Consider the following 21,476-nt stretch of genomic DNA (forward strand, 5'->3'; position numbering starts at 1 on the left):
AGACAGAAGTGACAGAACCCTGACACTACCCCTCCTCTTGGCTCAGGCAGGGCTAGAGTCCTGGCAGAAGGAGACCCATTGGTGGGAGATGGGAAGAGGAAGGTGCCATTGTCTGTGGAGTCCTCTGGTGGCTGGTTTGTTCTGTCAGGGTTTGGGTTGTTGAAAGTAGCGAGAACTTAAGTGCAGAGCAATGGGTTTTTAATAAGCACAAAATAAAACGAAAACAAACAAAGACAGGTACCAAGACTTCACAGACTGGACTTGGTATGAATAGGAAACACAAGGCTACGTTGGATGAGATTAGACAACAAGCCAGCACAGGACTGAAAACACAAGGAGAATAAAGAGGGAGAGAAAACAAAGCAGGTAACAAGGGAGGACAGGTGGGGCAAATGAACCAATAATCAGGTAACAAGATGGGCGGGGTAAGACAATCGACAGGAGAGCACATGGCACAAGGAAACCGCATGACAAACCATGTGCTCACAAAAACAAGACATGAAAGCATGCAGCTGATGTAAACACGAACCGCATGCTACACAGAACACGTCTCGCACATGAAACAAGGCACACAGACCAGACAAAACAGGAGTGTCCGGGCTCTGTCACAAAACCAAGAAATAGACTAGACGGAAGTGACAGAACCCTGACACCTGTTCGATCAACACTCACAACCAAACTTGAAAGTTCTTGCTCTTTACAATCTTTGGCTAAAACTAAATGGCTGAAAAGTTGACTTTTTATATATATATATATTTATAGACTTTTTTTGACATAACTTTTTATACATTTGATAATTCAATCAACCTTTTATCTGACCAAAAACAGAGAAGCTGTTTAGCACACTAATATAGACTCTACTTCATGTGTGGTTACAGGTGCTTTCTGACGTCCAATCAGTGTTATGTTTAGAACTGTATTGTATGTGGCTAAGAGGACAATAAGATGAACAGCGATATGAATCACATAGCACACAAATAAATTAAGAGTTTACCTGATGGCGCTGCTGGACGAGTCTGGGTCATGGGCTGAAACCGTCCCGATGACAGAACCAACCCTCGCTGCCTCCGACACCACCATTTTACTGATCCAGGCTGAGAAGACCGGCGGCTCGTTTACATCTTCTACTGTGACCTTTACAGCCGCAGAGTCACTGAAGGGCCCAAAGCTCAGAAACTGAGGGTCAATATTCCGATTAGTGGCTTCAATCTTCAGAGAAAAACTGCTCTTAGTTTCATAGTCCAAAGGCTGAGAGAGAGAGAGAGAACATTTAAAGACAGAATGAAAGACGACATGCTAAAAAGAACAAGGACAGAAGAAAAGCAACAAACACAGCAAAAATAAAATCTTAATCAGTGTATGATTTTGTATTTTCAGGAAAAAAAAAAAAAAATCTCAAGAATGTAGCACTCCGCCCAATCGACAGAGGCAACAAAAACTATAATGGTTACTGATCTAATTAATTAATTGGTTGTTAAAAAAAGATAACACATACTTAAATATGACACATATTTCCCAAAACAATATTAAATTGAAACAATCACAATCTGTACACAAAGAGTGGTGTTAAAAGCATATAGTTGTAACATAGTCCACTGGAGGCAAGTTTGTAGAGAACCCAAGTGCAGTTTATTTACAGACTGTGATCAAACATAAAACAAAGGCATGATATGGCATGAACAACACATAAACATGACAGGACCTTACCCACTGAGGTTACAGTGAAACAATATTTGACAAGGACACATGGCAAACATGAGGGCTTAAATACACAAGGACTAATGACTAGACAAAGGACACCTGTGAACAAGGAAAACAATGAACCAATGACAACATGACACATCAGACAAGGGAACACATGGCAGGATCACATGACTATAACAGGGAATCACATGACAACAGGAAACACGTGACATGACCAAAACAAGACGTGACATCCCCCCCCCCCCCCCCCCTCTCTCTATGGGTGGCTCCCGACGCCCAACAAACCAAAACATCAAAAGTTCAGGAGGATGGTGGAGCGGAGGCATTCTTGGGGGAGGGATGGCGGGCCAGGCCCGCGCAGGGGTACGGGACCAGGACATGGCAATGGTGGGCATGGGCCATGGAGCATGGGCGGAGCCGGCAGTGCAAGAAGCCAAGGCGGAGCTGGCCACAGAGGCACGGCCTCAGTAGTCCTAACCAGGGACCTACTGCCCCGCCAAAAAAAAATTCTTGGGACAAGACTCTGGCGTGGTGGCGGCCATCTTGGAACGAGACTCTGGCATGGGGGCGGCCATCTTGGAACGGGACGCTGGAACGGCGGCAGCCATCTTGGCCGAGGGCTCACGGGCTGGAGCCGATGTGTGTGCTGCCCACACACTCAAAATAGCCGTGGCGACTATGATGAGTTTTGTATCTTCGGTAGCTGACTCATGCACGGCGGCCATCTTGTCCGAAGACACAGGCTCGGTAGGCATGACGTGAAGAAGCTCAGACTTGGCGTGCACTGTGGGGTTGCAGGGCTCCTCGTCCGCAAAACCCACAGTAAAAGTTGAGCCGCTCAACAAAAGGGCATAGTCCATACATAAACATGACAGGACCTTACCCACTGAGGTTACAGTGAAACAATATTTGACACATGGCAAACATGAAAGATATGGAGATATGAAGATATGAAGATATGAAACTGCGCATCTTTCCTACGGTTATTATAATACCTAGCTTGTTTGGCTTGGCTCATCCTCATTCTATTCCTCACTCCCTCCATCAAGATCTTTTGTCTTTCTACCAGGGCATAAGCAGTTTGATCAGGTGAAGGTGGTTTGTGAATCAGACGCTCCAGTGGCCCTAGTATTTGCCTGCCCAGCATGAGCTCCGTGGGTGTCTTTCCGGTGGTCTCTTGCTGCGCTGTGTTAATGGCATAACGAAATTCCGGTATCCACTGGTCCCAGTTTTTATGTTGCTGACCCACATAAGCCGCAATCATCGTTTTTACTGTGCGGTTGATTCTTTCCGTCAGGTTTGCCTGTGGATGATAACTCGTGGTGAGTTTCTGCACACAGCCCCATGTCTTACATAACTCACTCAGAAGACCTGATGTAAACTGAGGACCCCTATCTGACACCAGGTATTTGGGTACCCCCCACCGTGTAAAGATCTCCTCTCGTAGGATTTTCACTACTTTCTGGGTCTTGCTGTCTCTTAGAGGGAACATTTCCACCCACTTTGTGAAATAATCAACAATGACAAGGAGGTACGTGTTCTGTCGTTTACTGGCGGGGAAGGGTCCCATTAGATCCACCCCCAACGTGTGTCCAGGTTCAGTGATCTGTGTACTCTGCATCAATCCAGAAGGTTTTGTATTGCTGGGTTTATATTTCTGGCAGATCTCACAGCTTTTGACGTATTGGCACACGTCCTTCCTAATGGACGGCCACCATGCCACGTCAAGAATCTTCAGCAGAGTTTTCAGCTGTCCGAGATGCCCTCCAAGTGGATTATCATGATAATAATGCAAGAATTCAGTGATTAACGTCTGGGGTACAATTAATTGATACTTCTCGCCATTATCCTTCAAAGGAACCTTACGGTACCACACACCTTGGAGATTCTCAAAGGCTATGGATTCTGCTTTGACTGATCGAGGTGGGATGTTAGAGTGCAGGTGAACGATGGTAGGGTCTAATTGTTGAGCTTTCATGATTTCTTCCAAAGAGTGAGGTAAGGTAATAGCAGGTGGTGAAGCAATGGAAAGGCAATGTGCCGAACCAACCTCAGGTATCTCCGGAACCCGAGACAAAGCGTCCGGTCCCATGTTGAGGCAACCTTTCCGGTGATGTACCTGAAAGTTGAATTGTTGCAGACGGAGTGTCCAGCGTGTTAAACGTGAGGAGGCTTTGGGGCAATTGAAAGCCCATGCTAGAGCCGCATGGTCAGTGAAGACGTCGAAGGGTCTTCCCTCTAGATAATGTCTCCACTTTTCGACCGCCCACACCACTGCCAGACATTCTTTTTCTGAAGTGCTGTAATTTTTCTCAGCTCCATTTAAGGTCCGTGAAGCATACGCCACCACCTTTTCACCCTCTTCCACCTGTTGTGTGAGGATGGCCCCCAGTCCTACCTCACTAGCGTCAGTATGAACTTGGAAGTCTTTGGAGGTGTCTGGTTGTATTAACACAGGTGAGTTTTGTAAAGCTAGCTTAAGAGCATCCATACTTGCTTGACATTCTGGGGTCCACTCCCACTTAACTCCTTTCTTTTTCAGATTGTTTAATGGAGCAGAAATGTCAGCAAAGTGTGCGATAAATTTATGATACCACCCAGCCAGGCCTAGAAACCGCTGCAAGGCTTTGAGGTCTTGCGGTGGAGGGAACTCTTCCACAGCACAGGTCTTCTCTCTGTCAATTTCAACTCCCCTCTCAGAGACTATATGGCCGAGGAACTTGAGTTGACGTTTGAAGAAGTGGCATTTTTTCATGTTCAACGTCAGGTTGGCCTGGGTAAGTCTATGGAGAACCATATTAAGATGGTGACTGTGTTCTTCTAGTGAGTTTGAATAGATGATGATGTCGTCAATATACACGAAGCAAATTTTCCCTCTCAAATCAGCCAGGACTCTCTCCATCAGACGCTGGAAGGTAGCAGCAGCATTTCTGAGCCCATACGGCATCGCCTTGAACTGAAATAGCCCCTTAGATGAGATAAAAGCAGTCTTTTCTTTACTCGGTGGCTCCATCTCTACCTGCCAGTACCCAGACTGCAGATCCAATGAGCTGAACCATGAGGCTCCTTCCAGTGATTCAAGGATGTCGTGAATTAACGGCATCGGATATGCGTCAGGCACTGTCTTGCTGTTCAGCCTCCTGTAATCCACACAGAACCTGTACGATCCGTCCGGTTTGGGGACCAGGACGACCGGGGAAGACCAAGGCGAGAAGGAGGGTTCAATGATCTTATCTCTCAGCATCTGATCTACTTGCTCTTCAATGATCTACTTCTTAAAAGGAGAAACTCTGTATGCCCGAGATTTGAGAGGTAAGTCTTCAGATAATGTGATTCGGTGTTGTACAATGGATGTCTTTCCCAGGTGGTTCGATGTTGCACGTGGCCAGGCTTGTTGCAACTTCCTCAATTCCTCCTGATTTCCAGAGTCCCAGGTCTTGACCTCAGGGAAAACACCCAGGAGTTCAGGAATTCTACCAGTGGAAGGTAAGGCATAATATAAATTTATTTTTGCTGTAATATGTGAAAGATCTTGATCAGACGTGATAGTTGGACCTGTTGGAATCTGTGATGGTAAAAAAGGGTAATAGGTGTATCCTCTCTCAGAGCTTAACCCATATCGGCCCCGTCCTACCTCCAGCACAGCTCCCATGGTCCTCAGGAAATCCAACCCGGCAATAAAAGGAAATGCAAGGTGAGTGTCTTTTAAGATATACGTATCCATACTGCAGTTTTGGTCATGCCATTGAATCCTGATCCTTTGCAGGTCTCTGGACTGGTGAATCGTTCCGTCAGCCATGATGAATTTCTGTGGGCTGGAGGACATGACGGATGGACCCTCTCCTTTCAATTGTTTCCACAGGTTTTCTTGCATTAAGGTGAAAGTGCTACCAGTGTCTAAAACCGCATTCACTTCTTTCCCATTCACCCTTACAGGCACCACCAGGAGAGCTGAAACTGGCTGGAACTGTGCTAGGGTTACTCCGGCCAGGTTAGGGTTAAAGGAACGTTCAGCAGATTTCTTGTAGGTCTTTTCTTTGCTGCTCTGGGAGTCGACTTTATGCCAGTATTCTTTAGCTCCCAGGTGGTCCTTTTCTACCATCGACCCCACCTTCACCAGTTGCTCAACCGTGTTGACGGTCCCCCTCATGCATCCCGCCACCCTTGGATTGATGTTATTCAGTATTCGATGTACTAATTCCTCCTCCGAGATCTCTGGCTTCCATTTCAGACATAGGGCTCGGTAGTCATATGCGAAGTCCCTCAGGCGTTGTCGTGGCAGCTGAACCATTGTTCTCAATTTTTCTTCCACTTCTGAGAGGTAATCATCAGGAAGAAAAGCCGCCATGAATGCCTTCTTGAAGGATTTCCAATCCGTTACCCTGAGCTTCTCCGCCTTCCACCAGCTCTGAGCGGGTCCCTTCAGCACCGTGCTCAAGGTTCCTATGAGTTCCGCAGTGGGAAGTGGACGGATCTCCAGGAAGTTCTCACATTGTTCCATGAAGTTAAGCACCTCCGCCGTCCCACAGGCGTCCCCAAACGACGGGAACTCGATGCGGATAGGAGGTCGGGCACAGAAGGAGGATGAACCAGACACTACTGTGGACGTAAGCACATTAGAGGGTCTAACATACCTAGGAGGTTGAATGTCATACGTATCATTGAGGGGCTTATGAGGGTGGATTTGCCCTCTGGGCACTAGCGCTGGTGCTCGTGATGACTGAACAGTGGAAAAGCGGGAAGGATCTGGAGAATATGCTTGCAATCTGGTGAGGGTGGGAGTACTAGTGATTTTCTGCTTTCTCAGCTGACTTTCCCATTTAGAATCCCTCCTCAGAAAGCAATCAGTAACCGCCTTTTCTAAGTTTTCCAGCGCATTCATAAAATAATCCTCCAACCCTGCCAAGCTAGTATCCACCGCCTGTCTGAAACTAGTTTCACGATTTAAGGTACTGTCCAATGCCTGTTTAAAATCATGTTCTATGGTTTGCAATTTTTGGTTTAGGGCCAATAAATCACCTTTACATTGAGCCATGTCTGTTTGTATTGCTTGTACCATTTCCACACTCTGGATACTTTCCTTATCATCATATTCATCACCCTCATCATGTTCATCATCAGAAATGTATAAAGAGCTAATCATTGATGTTATTTCAGCAGTGGGATTACGTCTATTCACAAAAGAACTGGGCATCACTTGAACATTAGTTACTTCCATATCTTTCTGGCCATCTTCAAAAGTAACTAAGTCATAAGCTGTATTTACAACTTCTGTAACGTTACCAGTATTTCCGACATCCATTTTGAGAAAAAAAAAAAAACAAAAAAAACAACAACAACCCAATAATAAAGGGTCCCCGTACGGGCCACCAATATGTAGCCTGGCCACATAGGGAATAATAATTGTATGGCTGTTTAGTATTAATGTTATACTTTGTAAGACAGCTGCATTAATATGATTATTTTTACCGGGCGTTGTTGCCCGCAAGTCTTTGTGTTATTGTGTTTTGGTTTTACTATATCGAGAGCTCGCGGAGCTCCAGGGAATCCCCGTGACGTCAGTCGCATCAGCTGGCTTAATGACTTTTACTTCCGGTTAAAAGGGCCGGAAGAGGGGCGTTCGAGAGCAACGCAACAATTTTGCTCTTGTGGAAATAGCGATCGATCGCACGACTGGAGAGGCTTGTCATAGACTGAGTAGGAAGGATTCCTTGTGGAAATAGGATTATTCAATTGGATTATTTCGCCTTGGATCACTACACCAGGACAGCGCTGTTCCTCTGCACGGGCACGGACTTTGGTCGGCTCACCGCGACTATGCGCAGTTGCGCACGAATTGTCTACGTATGCACGCGCGAGGTGTCTAGATTATGCGCATGACTTAAACGCTGGCAGACACAGCAGCAGTTGTAGGGAGGTAGGCTATATTGATCATGAAATCAGATTTTTTTTGTCTTTAATTATTCATTAATTCATATTAATTCATTCATTTATGTCACTTGTTTAAGTTATCTAAAAAAATATTTTTCGATTTTTCGACTCGATTGGGGGGCCCCCTGGTGGCCAAGGGGCCCCAAGCAGCTGCTTAGTTCGCTTATGCCTCGGGCCGGCCCTGCGTGTTTGTGGAAAAACTAAAAAAATTGTCACTGAAATAAGGTCATGAAATCCATACTGATTATTTCTTCACAAGACTTTTGAAAATTGTATCATGTAGCCTAGAATATTTGCTTCAAAACTATGTGAAAATCATCCACGTACGCATTCAGATAAAACAATATATTGATTTAAAATTTGTAAGACATGTTTTGTGTAAGAAAGCTTTATGCAAGGAGGCGTGAATCATCATGAATCATCATGAATGTGTTTCACACCTGAGAAAGACAAAAACCCTACCATAATGGCCCTATCAGGTGCTATCAGGCCCTATCATTATGAGGAACCTTGCGCAAAGAATGAGGAGAGATTTTAAAAAGAATGGCTTTTTGATTGTTTGGATTTATTTACAACACAATATAATCCAAAGATACACAACAAAGGACAAAAAAACACATTATTTGTCACGGCCTTGCCTGGCTCCTCCTCCTGGCTGTGTGCTGTGTCTGTCTCCTACAGGTGAGCTGGGCACAGGTGTTTGGAGTTGTGCTAATCAGTTCCTGGTCTGGGCCTTTAAAGACGCTTCAGATGAGACCGGGAGTAGAACCAGCCTCCGTTGCATTTCTCCCGCACCGTTTATGATTTTGTTTTGTTTATTCATTTCTGATTGCTTACATTTTTTTTTTAATCAAAGCCAACTTCAGTACTGGCTGAACAAAGTTTATTCTGTTAACATTCTATTAATAAATTAATAAATTTTCTTTAATAAATCTACTATATTCCTATTCCGTGTGTGTCCTTTCCCTACTTTGTTGCTTGCTTTGAGCCAGGCTCGTAACAGATTTGGGGATCTCGTCTGGGATTTTGAACCATCGATCGGTAAATATGCGTTGTTTTTTTTGTTTTGCATTTCTCAATTGGCTTTGAGTAGTTATATTGTAGGTCGTTTTGATTAGTGTGCCAAATTTGTAAACTGTATTCGGATCCTACGCTGATCCGGCGCAGTAAGGTTGATTGGGCATTTAACGCATGGTTATTGGGAAAGACACACGCGGATCAGTTAATTAGGTTTTGACATTTTTTTTTTGCAGTACGTCGGTGCGGGAGACAAAATTTGGTTCGTTTGTGCCTGGGCTTGTTTAAATACAGCCAGGTTATAGTATTAGGAGGTGGTTCATTGTTGGGTGGGTGCGGGCTGCGCTGTGTTTGCGAGACAAAAATTATTAATAACTAATTGATGGTGTAGTCATTGGAGCTTTACGAACCCCTGCTAAGTGCTTAACGCTTGTTTGTTATTTTAGTTATTTGTTTTTGTGCTATACCCTGGGCGGAGGACACAGTCGTGGATGCCTGCTTTAACGACATTTTGTCGGGGAAGTTAGTTCCCGCTGATATCGTTTATTAAAAATCTCTGTGCTTGGGGTATGCATGAAGTGGATCGAAGTGTGCAGGGCAGCTCCGTTTGTTTTGTCTCGTAGCTGCAGTGTGGTGGCCGCACTTACATTGATAAATGTGTTTAAAAAAATATATATATTTTTTAAAAAGACCTGTTGCTCTTGCCGTTTCGGATGTGCGCGCACGGTCTGAGTTCATCCACACAGAGATTAGGTCCAAACCTGAAAGGGGTGTGGCCTCCTCTAACTTGTCTGCGGACAGCCTTGTGGGATCTAGCCCGTATAGCGGGTCTGATGTAATTGAAGCCAATGTCAATGATTACTCTCCTTTCATTACAGATGGTTTAGTATCATTGGTGGGCAGTTCTGCAAAGGTGCCAGTTAAAATTCTTAGAGATACGGGGGCTTGTGAATCTTTTCTTCTAGAGTCTGTTTTGCCTCTTTCTAGTGAGTCCAGCATGGGTAATGTTTTGGTGAGGGGAATTGGGTTGCAGGTTGTAACTGTTCCTCTGCATAGGATTGAGCTACAGTCAGACCTGGTTCGGGGTGAAGTTGTCATTGCCGTGCACCATTCGTTGCCTATAGATGGTGTACATCTCATCTTGGGTAATAACTTGGCTGGAGAGCGTGTTTGGCGTGATGTACCACCTCCTGTGGTGGTTAAGAGTGTTCCATCTATCCCATCAGGTACTGATTGTAGCCTGCAGAGCTTACCTGAGGTGTTTACTGCCTGTGCAGTAACACGTGCCATGAACCGTGCCTCTGGAACTGAGGTTCTAGAAAAAATTTGTAAGCCTGATTTACAGCCTATTGTTTTGCCCGATTTGCCATCTTCCCTGTCATTTAGTGATTTTGTTGTAGCTCAGAAGGAGGATTCAACATTGAGTGAACTGTTTGCTGGGGTTTTGCCTGTTGAGGACCGATATAGTGCAGCGAGGGGTTATTTTGTTCAGGATGGGCTGTTGGTTCGTAAGTGGATGCCTCAGACTAAAGAGATGTTTGAGGATCCTGTTTTCCAGATAGTAGTGCCGGTGAAGTTTAGAGACTTGATACTACAGACGGCTCATGGTGATATAGCGGGCCATTTGGGTGTGCGGAAAACGTATGACAGACTTATGAAGTACTTCTATTGGCCTTGCCTAAAGAAGGATGTGGCATGCTTCATTAAGACCTGTCATACATGTAAGATAACGGGAAAGCCTAATCAGGTGATCAAGCCAGCTCCACTTTACCCTATTCCGGCTTTAAGGAACCCATTTGAGCATTTGCTAATCGACTATGTTGGACCATTGCCTCCATCGAAGTCGGGGTGTGTTTACCTTTTGACTGTGATGTGTCAGGCCACCCGTTACCCCGCTGCCTATGCGTTACGTACAATTTCTACCAAGTCGGTGGTGAAGGCGCTCTCTCAGTTTATTTCCATCTTCGGCATCCCTCAGATTATTCAGAGTGACAGAGGCTCTAATTTTACATCACGTATGTTTTCAGAAGTGCTTGAGCAGCTGCGTGTTAAACATCAGCTAAGTAGCGCTTATCACGCCCAGAGCCAAGGCGCTCTGGAGCGTTTTCACCAGACGCTCAAGTCACTGCTAAGAGGTTATTGTGTTCAGCTCAGTAAAGACTGGGAGGAAGGGCTTCCGTGGTTGTTGCTTGCAGCACGTGAGGTAACACAGGAAAGTACAGGTTTCTCACCTAATGATTTGGTGTTCGGCCTGTAGAGTATGAATGGAGAATCATGAATTCACTAATTCCGAACGCCATGCACACATTCCTGCGAACGGTTTCTAAATGCCCACAACCTATGACTCACCCAATCTAAATCAACTAGCGCCAACGAGTCTGAAGTTTAAATTGATTTCTGACACCTTTACAGCGTAACCGAGTCTCCCCAGATCTCCTCGTGCCAGCCCGATCCATTCGCGAGGCACGATCAAAGAAGACCGTTATCTCTATCACCCCTCCCCGGCGAGGGGGGGTGCCAGATGTTCAAATGAAGATACACACGCACTCACACAAACACACACACACGGATGCATTCCTGACAGTAAAATCCAAAAATGAGTGATTCTGAAATTTATATACGATGTATTTTTGTATGTTTGACTTTTATACTGTTGTATCAAGCCTAGCTAGGATTGTTAGTTTTGTAGTTGAACTCTAAGGGCTTCTATAAAGAATCTAAGAATATATATATTTGTATGCATGCCAAACTCAAACTTATTGATATCAAACGAAATGTCTCGACTTGCCTGAGCCAAATATATGTAAGAGGTTACTGTAAAACGTAGTCCACTATGTTTTTCCATCTTTGAAGTGAAATGTCCAAGCTTGCGACCTCATAAAACACGCAAATGAGGTCATCAAGGGGAAACAAAGAACTCCTTGCACGCCCAAATCGGTGAGGTGCGATTGGTCTGTTTTCCCAGGAGAAGGGGCGTGAACTTTCACTTTAAAAGATCGGGACACTGACCTCTCCTGGCTTTTTCTTCGTGTACTCTCCTGTTAGTGTTACTTTAAGCCTTGTCTTATTGTTTTAGTCTTTCGTCTTATTTGTCTTCGTTTTATTTTGCGTATAGCCAGTCTGTCCTTAGTGCGGTCCTCGAGATACCCACATGCGTTTCGTTAGTCTTCCAGCATCCCAGCGAAAGGACTATCTTCACGCATACAGAACTGCGTTAGAACTTTTAAAATCTCCCGCGACAACCACGCTTGGAGGAATCAAAGAAGCCCGCCTCCAATTCCCAGGACGCCACGAGCTTGCTCCCACACAGCGCTAACCAGGTCTGAATGCAAATTGTTCCATCTAAATTTAGACGCTCTGAAGTGTGTATTCTGAGGCTGTCTCTGAGGGCCTAACTGTGCTAGCAATTGTGTTTTTCCCTGTGTTTCTACCTTCTTTTCTTATTGTTTAAGTTCATTTTGTTTCATATATATCTTTGCTTTACATGTAGTGTAGTTCATTAAACCTCATTTATACTTTATTGCCTCTGTGTTGTTGTTGATCACATAACAAAGCCTCTTTAATATAAAGATCCTAGCTACAATCTGATAATTGTTAAGTGCACAAAACATTGTCAGTAAATTTAAGCTAAAATAAGACCACCAGCCATTGGTAACCTCTAGCGAAACAGCGCGGCGGACGTGCTGGCTTAACGAGGTATCAATCGCTGTGGTAATCTTAAAGATCAGCTATAGACCTCTGTGTAGGATGTATATTCACAATTCCTCATAATTCGTGGTGTTAATTGTGTATATATGCCCTGAACAGACGTGTATGCTGTACGACCCCTCGTTGGGTGATTTATCTATGCAAGGACTCGGCTCAAACTATATTCTATAATTTGTTGATCAGAGATTAATAACTGTTGAATATTTATCCCCAAAATCAAAATTGACTAAAGAGCTTATGACCCCGATTCCTTACAGGCCATAGAGTTCGTGGGCCTTTAGCTGTCCTGCAGGATAAGCTGAAGTGTCCTGAAAGTCCTCCTAACTTGTTGGAGTATGTGAACGGCTTCCGCCTGAAATTGTTCTTAGCTTGTGAGATGGCTGTAGAAAATCTGACTAAGACTCAGAAGAAAATGAAGAGTTGGTATGACCGCCGGGCTGAGCCGAGAGTGTTCAGTCCTGGAGATCAGGTTCTGGCGCTGTTGCCGATAGCCGGTTCTCCCTTTCTTGCTAGATACTCAGGTCCCTATACGGTAGTTCAGCAGGTGTCAGACCTGAATTATCTAGTTTCAACTCCTGACCGTAGGCGTTATACGCAACTCTGTCACATTAATCTTTTGAAACCTTATTACAGTAGGTCTTCGGTTTCTGGGGCAGCAGAGACTGGTGATCAGGTTAAGCCAGTTGCTTTGGCTGCAGTTGCTGGGATATCTAGCGTCTCTCCCCACATGGTGGCAGCGTGTGGTGATGAGGATGTGGTTAGCCCAGACGACTGTGTGCTCCAGCCTCGGTTGAAGAACTCAGAGAAGTTGTCTGATTTGGACACACTACTTGGGCATTTGTCCAAGGAGAGGGCATTAGCAGTTGAGTCGTTGATTTTTAACTTTCCTGCTTTATTTTCAGACACACCGTCGTGTACTCATTTGATCAAGCACGACATCGATGTGGGTGATTCTGAGCCGATAGGGCAGAGGTTCTATCGGGTGTCACTCGAGAAACAGCAGCACCTAGAGGCAGAGGTGAAGTATCTTCTGAATAATGGTTTGGCAGAACCCTCTTATTCTAGTTGGGCTTCGCCTTGCATTCTAGTTAGTAAACCTGATGGGACGTATAGATTTTGTACCGATTATCGGAAGTTAAATAACATCACAAAGCCAGATTCTTTTCCGCTCCCAAGGGTTGAAGACTGTGTTGACAGGGTAGGTTCGGCCAGGTTTGTAAGTAAGTTTGATTTACTTAAAGGCTACTATCAGGTTCCTTTGACACCTCGGGCTCAGGAGGTTTCAGCCTTCATAACGCCATCTGGCCTGTATTCGTACTCTGTGATGAGCTTTGGGTTACGAAATGCGCCCGCCACATTTCAGAGACTAATGAACCGCGTAGTCTCTGGTTTACAGGGCTGTGCTGTTTATTTGGACGATGTGGTTGTGTATAGTGACGGGTGGTCTGAACATCTTGAGCGTATCCATGCTCTTTTTAAACGGTTAGTTGAAGCTCGCCTCACTGTAAACCTCGCTAAGTGCGAGTTTGCCCATGCGACAGTTGTTTATTTGGGGAAGGTGGTGGGGCAGGGCCAGGTGAGGCCTGTGCACGCTAAGGTGGTGGCTATCGATAATTTCCCTATTCCAGCTACCAAACCTGAGCTCAGACGCTTTTTAGGAATGGTGGGGTATTATCGTGGGTTTTGTGATAACTTTTCCACTGTTGTTGCCCCATTGACTGACCTTTGGAAGGGACGTATTAAATTTGATTGGACTGCGATTTGTCAGGCCGCATTTGATAATGTGAAGTTGTTGTTAACATCTGCTCCTGTGTTAAGGGCTCCCCGCATGGACCAGTCATTCCAGATGCAGGTCGACGCTAGCCACGTGGGTGCTGGGGCCGTACTCCTGCAGGGAGATGAGCAAGGGGTAGACCGGCCAGTGTGTTTCTTTTCAAAAAAGTTTAACTGTCACCAGTTAAATTACTCGACCATCGAAAAAGAAACACTGGCTTTAATATGGGGATTACAACACTTTGATGTTTATTTAAGTGGGTTTACAATAATGAGAAAGAACAAAATTGCTTACCAAAGCTATGCAGACGACACACAGCTCTACTTAGCCCCATCGCCTAACGACTACAGCCCCATTGACTCCCTGTGCCAATGCATTGATGAAGTCAACAGTTGGATGTGCCAAAACTTTCTTCAGTTAAACAAAGGCAAAACTGAAGTTATTGCGTTTGGAAACAAAGATGAAGTTCTCAAGGTGAATGCATACCTTGACGCTAGGGGTCCAACAACTAAAAATCAAGTCAGGAATCTTGGTGTGTCTCTAGAGTCAGACCTTAGTTTCAGTAGTCATGTCAAAGCAATAACTAAATCAGCATACTATCATCTGAAAAATATTGCAAGAATTAGATACTTTGTTTCCAGTCAAGACTTAGAGAAACTTGTGCATGCTTTCATCACCAGCAGGGTGGATTATTGTAATGGACTCCTCACTGGCCTTCCTAAAAAGACCATAAGACAGTTGCAGCTCATACAGAACGCTGCTGCCAGGATTCTGAGCAGAACCAGAAAATATGAACATATCACACCAGTCCTCAGGTCTTTACACTGGCTCCCAGTTACATTTAGGATTGATTTTAAAGTATTATTACTGGTATATAAATCATTCAATGGGCTAGGACCTCAATATATTGCAGATATGCTCACTGAATATAAACCTAACAGATCACTCAGATCATTAGGATCACATCAGCTAGAAATACCAAGGGTTCACTCTAAGCATGGAGAGTCTGCTTTTAGCTATTATGCCAGCCGCAGCTGGAACCAGCTTCCAGAGGAGATCAGATGTGCTCCTACAGTAGTCACTTTCAAATCCAGACTCAAAACACATCTGTTTAGCTATGCATTTACTGAATGAGCACTGTGCCACTGTTCGTCCGACTGTTTTTACTGTACTGGTTTTGTCTTTGTTTGTTTTCTAATTTCTAATTTATTTATTTACTTATTTTTATAATCTCTGGAAGAGATTTTGAAGGAGAGCGGGAGAGTCTTCACTCCGATGAGGCGAGTGAAGGAGTAAGTTATACTGCTGTATAAGAAGTCGCTGAGAGCGTCGTTAAGGGTAACGGCAGCAGACAGCGCACACGAAGCGTGCTCTGTGGGGGCCCCGCTGGGCATTACTGGTGTAGCACCACCCCAGCAGAGTACGTCCCTGGGCTAGAGGTCCAGTGGCACCGTAAACCGGCTCAATCTCTTCCATCTCAGATAGGGGTGGACCAGTACTACTTTATTTGATTTTTTATTCTAAACTGTTTTAATTATTCTTATTTGTTTTGATTATTTTAATTTCTTCTATGTAAAGCACTTTGAATTGCCATTGTGTATGAAATGTGCTATATAAATAAACTTGCCTTGCCTTGCCTAAGTGGGGGTGCTGTTCCGGTTACCATTTATTCTGATTACAACCCACTAACGTTCTTATATTCTCTAAAGAGCCCAAGTCAGCGCCTTATGCGCTGGGTGTTATTTTTACAACCGTATAGCTTACTGATCCGGCACATTCGGGGTGTGGACAACGTCATGGCTGACGCTTTATCCCGTGCCCCGTGTGAGCCGGAGTGAGTCAGTGTCTTGTCCTGGCTGTCTCTCTCTCTTGTATCTCTTATCTCTTTCTCTGCCTAGTCTCCTTAAATTTGGCTTTCCAGGTACCGGGACTTGCTGGAGCCTTGGGTTTGAGGGAGGGATTGAGTTGAGGGGTGGGGGCCTGTTGGACTCAAGTGACCATTTTGCATCTGCTTTGCCGGCTTGGGAGGAGTGTCCAAGCCATAATTCCTAGACAAAGTTGAGTATTTTTTATTTTATTTTATATATCTGATGTTTATTCCTATATGGGGAAAGAAAAGGAGTGTGTAATTTTTCCAGAGTCTCTCTTTGAGAGGCCTCTGTCGTAAGGAGGGGGGTGTCACGGCCTTGCCTGGCTCCTCCTCCTGGCTGTGTGCTGTGTCTGTCTCCTACAGGTGAGCTGGGCACAGGTGTTTGGAGTTGTGCAAATCAGTTCCTGGTCTGGGCCTTTAAAGACGCTTCAGATGAGACCGGGAGTAGAACCAGCCTCCGTTGCATTTCTCCCGCACCGTTTATGATTTTGTTTTGTTTATTCATTTCTGATTGCTTACATTTTTATTTTTTTATCAAAGCCAACTTCAGTACTGGCTGAACAAAGTTTATTCTGTTAACATTCTATTAATTTAATAAATCTACTATATTCCTATTCCGTGTGTGGCCTTTCCCTACTCTGTTGCTTGCTTTGAGCCAGGCTCGTAACATATTGAACACTGCACACTGCATAAAATAATAATAAGACAAAAGAAATATATATATATATATTTTTTTTGTCCTCGCATTCTTTGGTACCCAGTGACACACCTGTGTGAAAGGCTCATTATGCAGCTCATTATGCGGCTCATTATGCAGGTCATTGTCTTCTCAGGTGTGAATCAGACCATTATTCATGATCATTCACGCAGGATGGTTTTCAGATAATTTTGAAGCAAAAACTCTAGGCGACAACATCCATTAGTCAAAAGTCTTGTGGACACATGTTTAGTATGTGTTTTGTGGCCTTATTTCAGAAACTTTAAGTTTTAGATTTTTCAATAACCATGCATAAACAATATTCTCTCAAAAATACAAACATGTACATACATGTTGCTCACATATTAGGACCCGAGTCTAAGTACTCCAGATAGACTTGAAAATTATGTTGGCATTAGTGGAATTGCACTAGCATGGATTAAATCATACTTATCTGACCGTTATCAGTTTGTAGCAGTAAATGAAGAGATGTCATATCGATCACAAGTTCAGTATGGCGTACCACAAGGCTCAGTATTAGGACCGCTGCTGTTCACTCTGTACATGCTACACACACACACACACACACACACACACTCTGTACATGCTACACACACACACACTCTGTACATGCTACCCTTGGGAGATATCATTGGGAAACATGGCATTAGTTTTCACTGTTATGCTGATGATACTCTGTAATAGATGCTCTCGCTGCCCACTGCTGGCTTCTTGCCTTGTGTGTGTGTATGTGTCATGTTTTTGTCTGTGTGTGTATGTGTCATGTTTTTGTCTGATGTTTCTTTGATTGTTGGCTTGCTGTGTTTCAATTGTACATTTTAACTTAATAGTATTTCTTACTAAATGTATTGTATATTGACAGAAATGTTTATTAATATGCACTGTCCCTGTAATAAATAAATAAATAAATAAATAAAATAAATACTTAGCTCTATATTCTTCATGCCCTGATGAAACTTATCAATCCAAAAAATTAACGTAATGCATAGCTAATATAAAAAACTGGATGACTAGTAATTTCCTACTACTTATGTCACGGTGTATGAATTCATTGTCTCTCTCTCGTCTTGCGTGCTGTTGTGTGTGTGTGTGTGTAATTGTGGGCGTGGTCACTGATCAGCAATGATCAGCAGCGCCAGCTGGCTTCAATCTGTTTTACCCTTTATATGTTCAGTAACTGGTGTCTCATGTTGTCAGATCGTTGTTCTCCCGGTGTGTTCCTGTTCCCGAGTATTGTTGGCCTCCTGTGGATTTCCCGGTTCGTCTTCGTTCTTCTTCGAGTTCCTTGCACTTCCACGGATTCTCTTCACTCACTGATCATCTTCACTTGACTGGGAGCACTGCACTGGTTGTTCACCGAGGTCCCTGCGTCACTCTACATCAGCGCTGGATCCTGCCCGATCCTCCTTTCCTCTCCAGCTGTGTTTTTGTGACTCTGACCAAACAGTTAAATACTTACCTCTGATAAAGCGTTTTTGCTATTGCATCTTTCTCCTGTGTTACGTAACAGAACGATCTGACCCATCATGGATGCAGCAGGCGCAAGAGACTGGGATGAGTTTGCCAATCGGAGCATTGCGCGTTTGGACCAGCAGGATGAGAGCATCAGCAACACAGGTCGGGCGGTCCAAGCGCTTGTGACGCAGGTGTCCGAGCTCACCCAACAACTTCAACATCTGAGAATTCCCACTGCGCCACCCACACCGCCCGTTCAACCCGTACCACCAGAGCCGCACCAGCAGCGGGAGCCACGCCTACCCATCCCCGAAGGATATTCAGGTGAACCTGAATTTTGCAGAGCTTTCCTGACCCGATGCTCTATGCATTTCTCATTGCAACCACTGACGTTTTTCCAGGAACAGAGTAAAGTGGCATTTGTTCTGACTTTACTGTCTGGCAAGGCGGCTCTCTGGGGAACGGCGGTGTGGGAGAATCAAGACCCATGCTGCGCCTCGTTCCAGGCACTCTCCGAAGAGATGAGAAGGGTCTTCGATCGTGCGGTGGCGGGTAGGGAGGCGGCCAGACTTCTCGCCGATCTCCGCCAGGGTAATGGCTTGGTGTCGGAATATTCCATCCGTTTCCGCACCCTGGCCGCAGAGTGCCGTTGGAACGAGGAGGCGCAGTGGGACTGTTTCCTGCATGGGTTGGCTGACCGTGTCCAGAGGGAAATTTATATGTTGGATCTGCCTCAGAATTTGAATGGACTCATTGAGCTAGCACTAAGAGTCGATGCTCGGCTGAGCAGGATGGGTCGGTTTCAGCAGAGTCATCAGTATCTGAGCACGGAGGATTCCCGGGTCGGCAGCAGGGACACGGTCAGCCCCATCCCCGATCCCAAGCCCATGCAGGTGGGTAGAGCTCGGCTTTCCCGGGAGGAGCGCGAGAGGCGGAGATCCCAGGGACTATGCCTATACTGTGGGAAGGCGGGCCATTTCATACAAGCCTGCCCAGTAAAAGATCAAGCCCGGTAGTAACTTTGAGGCTACTATCGGGTGGGATCTCCGCCGAGAAGACCTCATCACCATCATCATCTACCCTCCTCCCGGTAAGACTAAGGTGGCCAACCTGCACACACGACACCAAGGCATTACTGGATTCTGGGGTGGAAGGTAATTTTATGGATTTTGGACTGGCAAAGAAACTTTCTATTCCCATTTCTCCACTCGAGCACCAGATCTCCGTTCATGCCCTCAATGGCCAACTCCTCCCCGACATCTCTCACACTACTGAATCCATCACTCTCATCACATCCGGCAATCACATTGAGACTATAAAATTCCTCCTCATGGACTCACCACTCGCACCAGTTGTACTTGGTCATCCGTGGCTCACTTTGCACAATCCCAGAGTTGATTGGGGCCACAATTCAGTCTCTACATGGAGTAATAAGTGTCATGAGTCTTGTCTCGTATCTGCGTGTTCGTCTGTACCTGTTTCTGTGTTCCAGGAGGAGGCAGTGAATTTGTCTAACCTGCCCGAGGAGTACCAGGACCTGAGAGAAGTGTTCAGTAAGTCTCGAGCTGCTTCTCTTCCTCCTCATCGTCCCTATGACTGTGCTATAGACTTAGGGCCTGGTAAGTCTCCGCCTAAGGGCAAATTATATTCACTTTCTGTTCCAGAGAGGGAGGCTATGGAGAAATATATTTCTGATTCTCTAGCATCCAGATTCATTCGCCCTTCTTCATCTCCAGCTGGGGCGGGGTTCTTTTTTGTGGGGAAGAAGGATGGGTCTCTGCGACCGTGTATTGATTACCAAGGGTTGAACAACATCACGGTAAAGAATACTTATCCTTTGCCGTTGATGTCTTCAGCCTTCGAGCGATTGCAGGGAGCATCCATCTTCACAAAATTGGATTTACGTAACGCTTATCATTTGGTCCGCATAAGGAAGGGTGATGAATGGAAGATCGCGTTTAATACCCCTAGGGGGCACTTTGAATATTTGGTTATGCCGTTCGGGCTGTCCAACTCCCCAGCGGTCTTCCAGGCACTCGTCAATGACGTGCTGAGAGATATGGTCGACCAGTTCATATATGTTTACCTGGATGACATATTGATTTTTTCATCTTCTCTCCAGGAACACGTTCAGCACGTCAGACGAGTGCTTCAGAGGTTACTAGAGAATGGGCTTTTTGTCAAGGCAGAGAAATGCGTTTTTCATGCACAGTCTGTTCCTTTCCTAGGGTTCATCGTCTCGTCTGAGGGAATGCGTATGGATCCTGACAAGGTTAAGGCTGTGATTGATTGGCCTAGTCCAGATTCCCGTAAGGCCCTGCAGAGGTTTCTGGGATTTGCCAATTTCTATCGGCGTTTTATTCGCAACTTCAGCCAACTAGCCGCGCCTCTGACTGCCTTGACCTCCCCCAGAACGACGTTCAGGTGGTCCGATACAGCCGAGGCTGTGTTCGCCAAACTTAAGAGCCGCTTTGTTTCGGCTCCCATCCTCGTTACCCCTGATCCATCACGTCAGTTCGTGGTGGAGGTCGACGCGTCAGAGGTGGGGGTAGTAGTAGTTCTTTCCCAACGTTCTTCCACAGACGACAGGATGCACTAGAGTTCTCAACGGGTCGGGTCGGGTCGGGTCGGGTCGGCCCGACAAACCCGACGGGACCCGCGGGTTCGGGCCGGGTTCGGGTCGAAAATATTTGCAAATGACTCGGGTCGGGTCGGACCTCGGGCTTAATCTTTTGAATTGTACAGTAAAAAAAAAAAAAATTATTATTCATCGCTGCTGTTCACTGTAAAGAAAGTCTGGCTGCTGCGTGCAACGTGCATCGCGACGCGAGGGCAGACCTGACGCCGCTGCGTGCACGCCTTTAGCCCGGAGAAGAAGATGGAGTTGGTGAAAAGTAAACTTGCCGCAGATGAAATCACCGTCGACCAGGGGCGGCGCGACACGTTGTGTGATTATCTCGGCAGTTTAGGACATCGCACAAGATTTGCGTCAATACAGAAAACATTTAATCACTGGATCGTTTTTTTTGTTTATTGAAATGTGGTTTATGTCAGCTGGATGGGCGGAACGTGGGAGACGTGAGAGTGCGCGCGCGCGCGGCCGGGGCTCTCTCTCTCTGCGTCAAGCGCAGCAGTCATTCTATTCTACATACATCACTCACCGATCAAAAGGGTGGCGTCGGGCCGTGGGCCGGGTTCGGGCAGATAATTCATGTTGATGTGTCGGGTTACATCGGGTCCGGGCTTTAAAAGCCACGGGCCGGGTCGGGTCGGGTTGTAATTTTCAGGCCCGTTGAGAA

The 21,476-nt window shown here is 45.5% G+C and overlaps 1 protein-coding gene across 2 annotated transcripts in view; it reads right to left on the minus strand.

The window, feature by feature from the left end:
• The window catches only part of LOC130077869 (cadherin-7-like), a 186,261-nt gene that overhangs the window by 58,459 nt on the left and 106,326 nt on the right, over nucleotides 1-21,476 (minus strand). For both annotated transcript variants that reach the window (XM_056243261.1, XM_056243262.1), the window contains exon 7: nucleotides 995-1,248. In XM_056243261.1, coding sequence (XP_056099236.1) covers nucleotides 995-1,248 — 254 coding nt within the window. The remainder of the gene's footprint in view (nucleotides 1-994; nucleotides 1,249-21,476) is intronic.

Source organism: Rhinichthys klamathensis, unplaced genomic scaffold (genome assembly GCF_029890125.1).
Source record: "Rhinichthys klamathensis goyatoka isolate OS25496 unplaced genomic scaffold, OSU_Roscu_1.1 h1tg000783l_1, whole genome shotgun sequence".
NCBI lineage: Eukaryota > Metazoa > Chordata > Actinopteri > Cypriniformes > Leuciscidae > Rhinichthys > Rhinichthys klamathensis.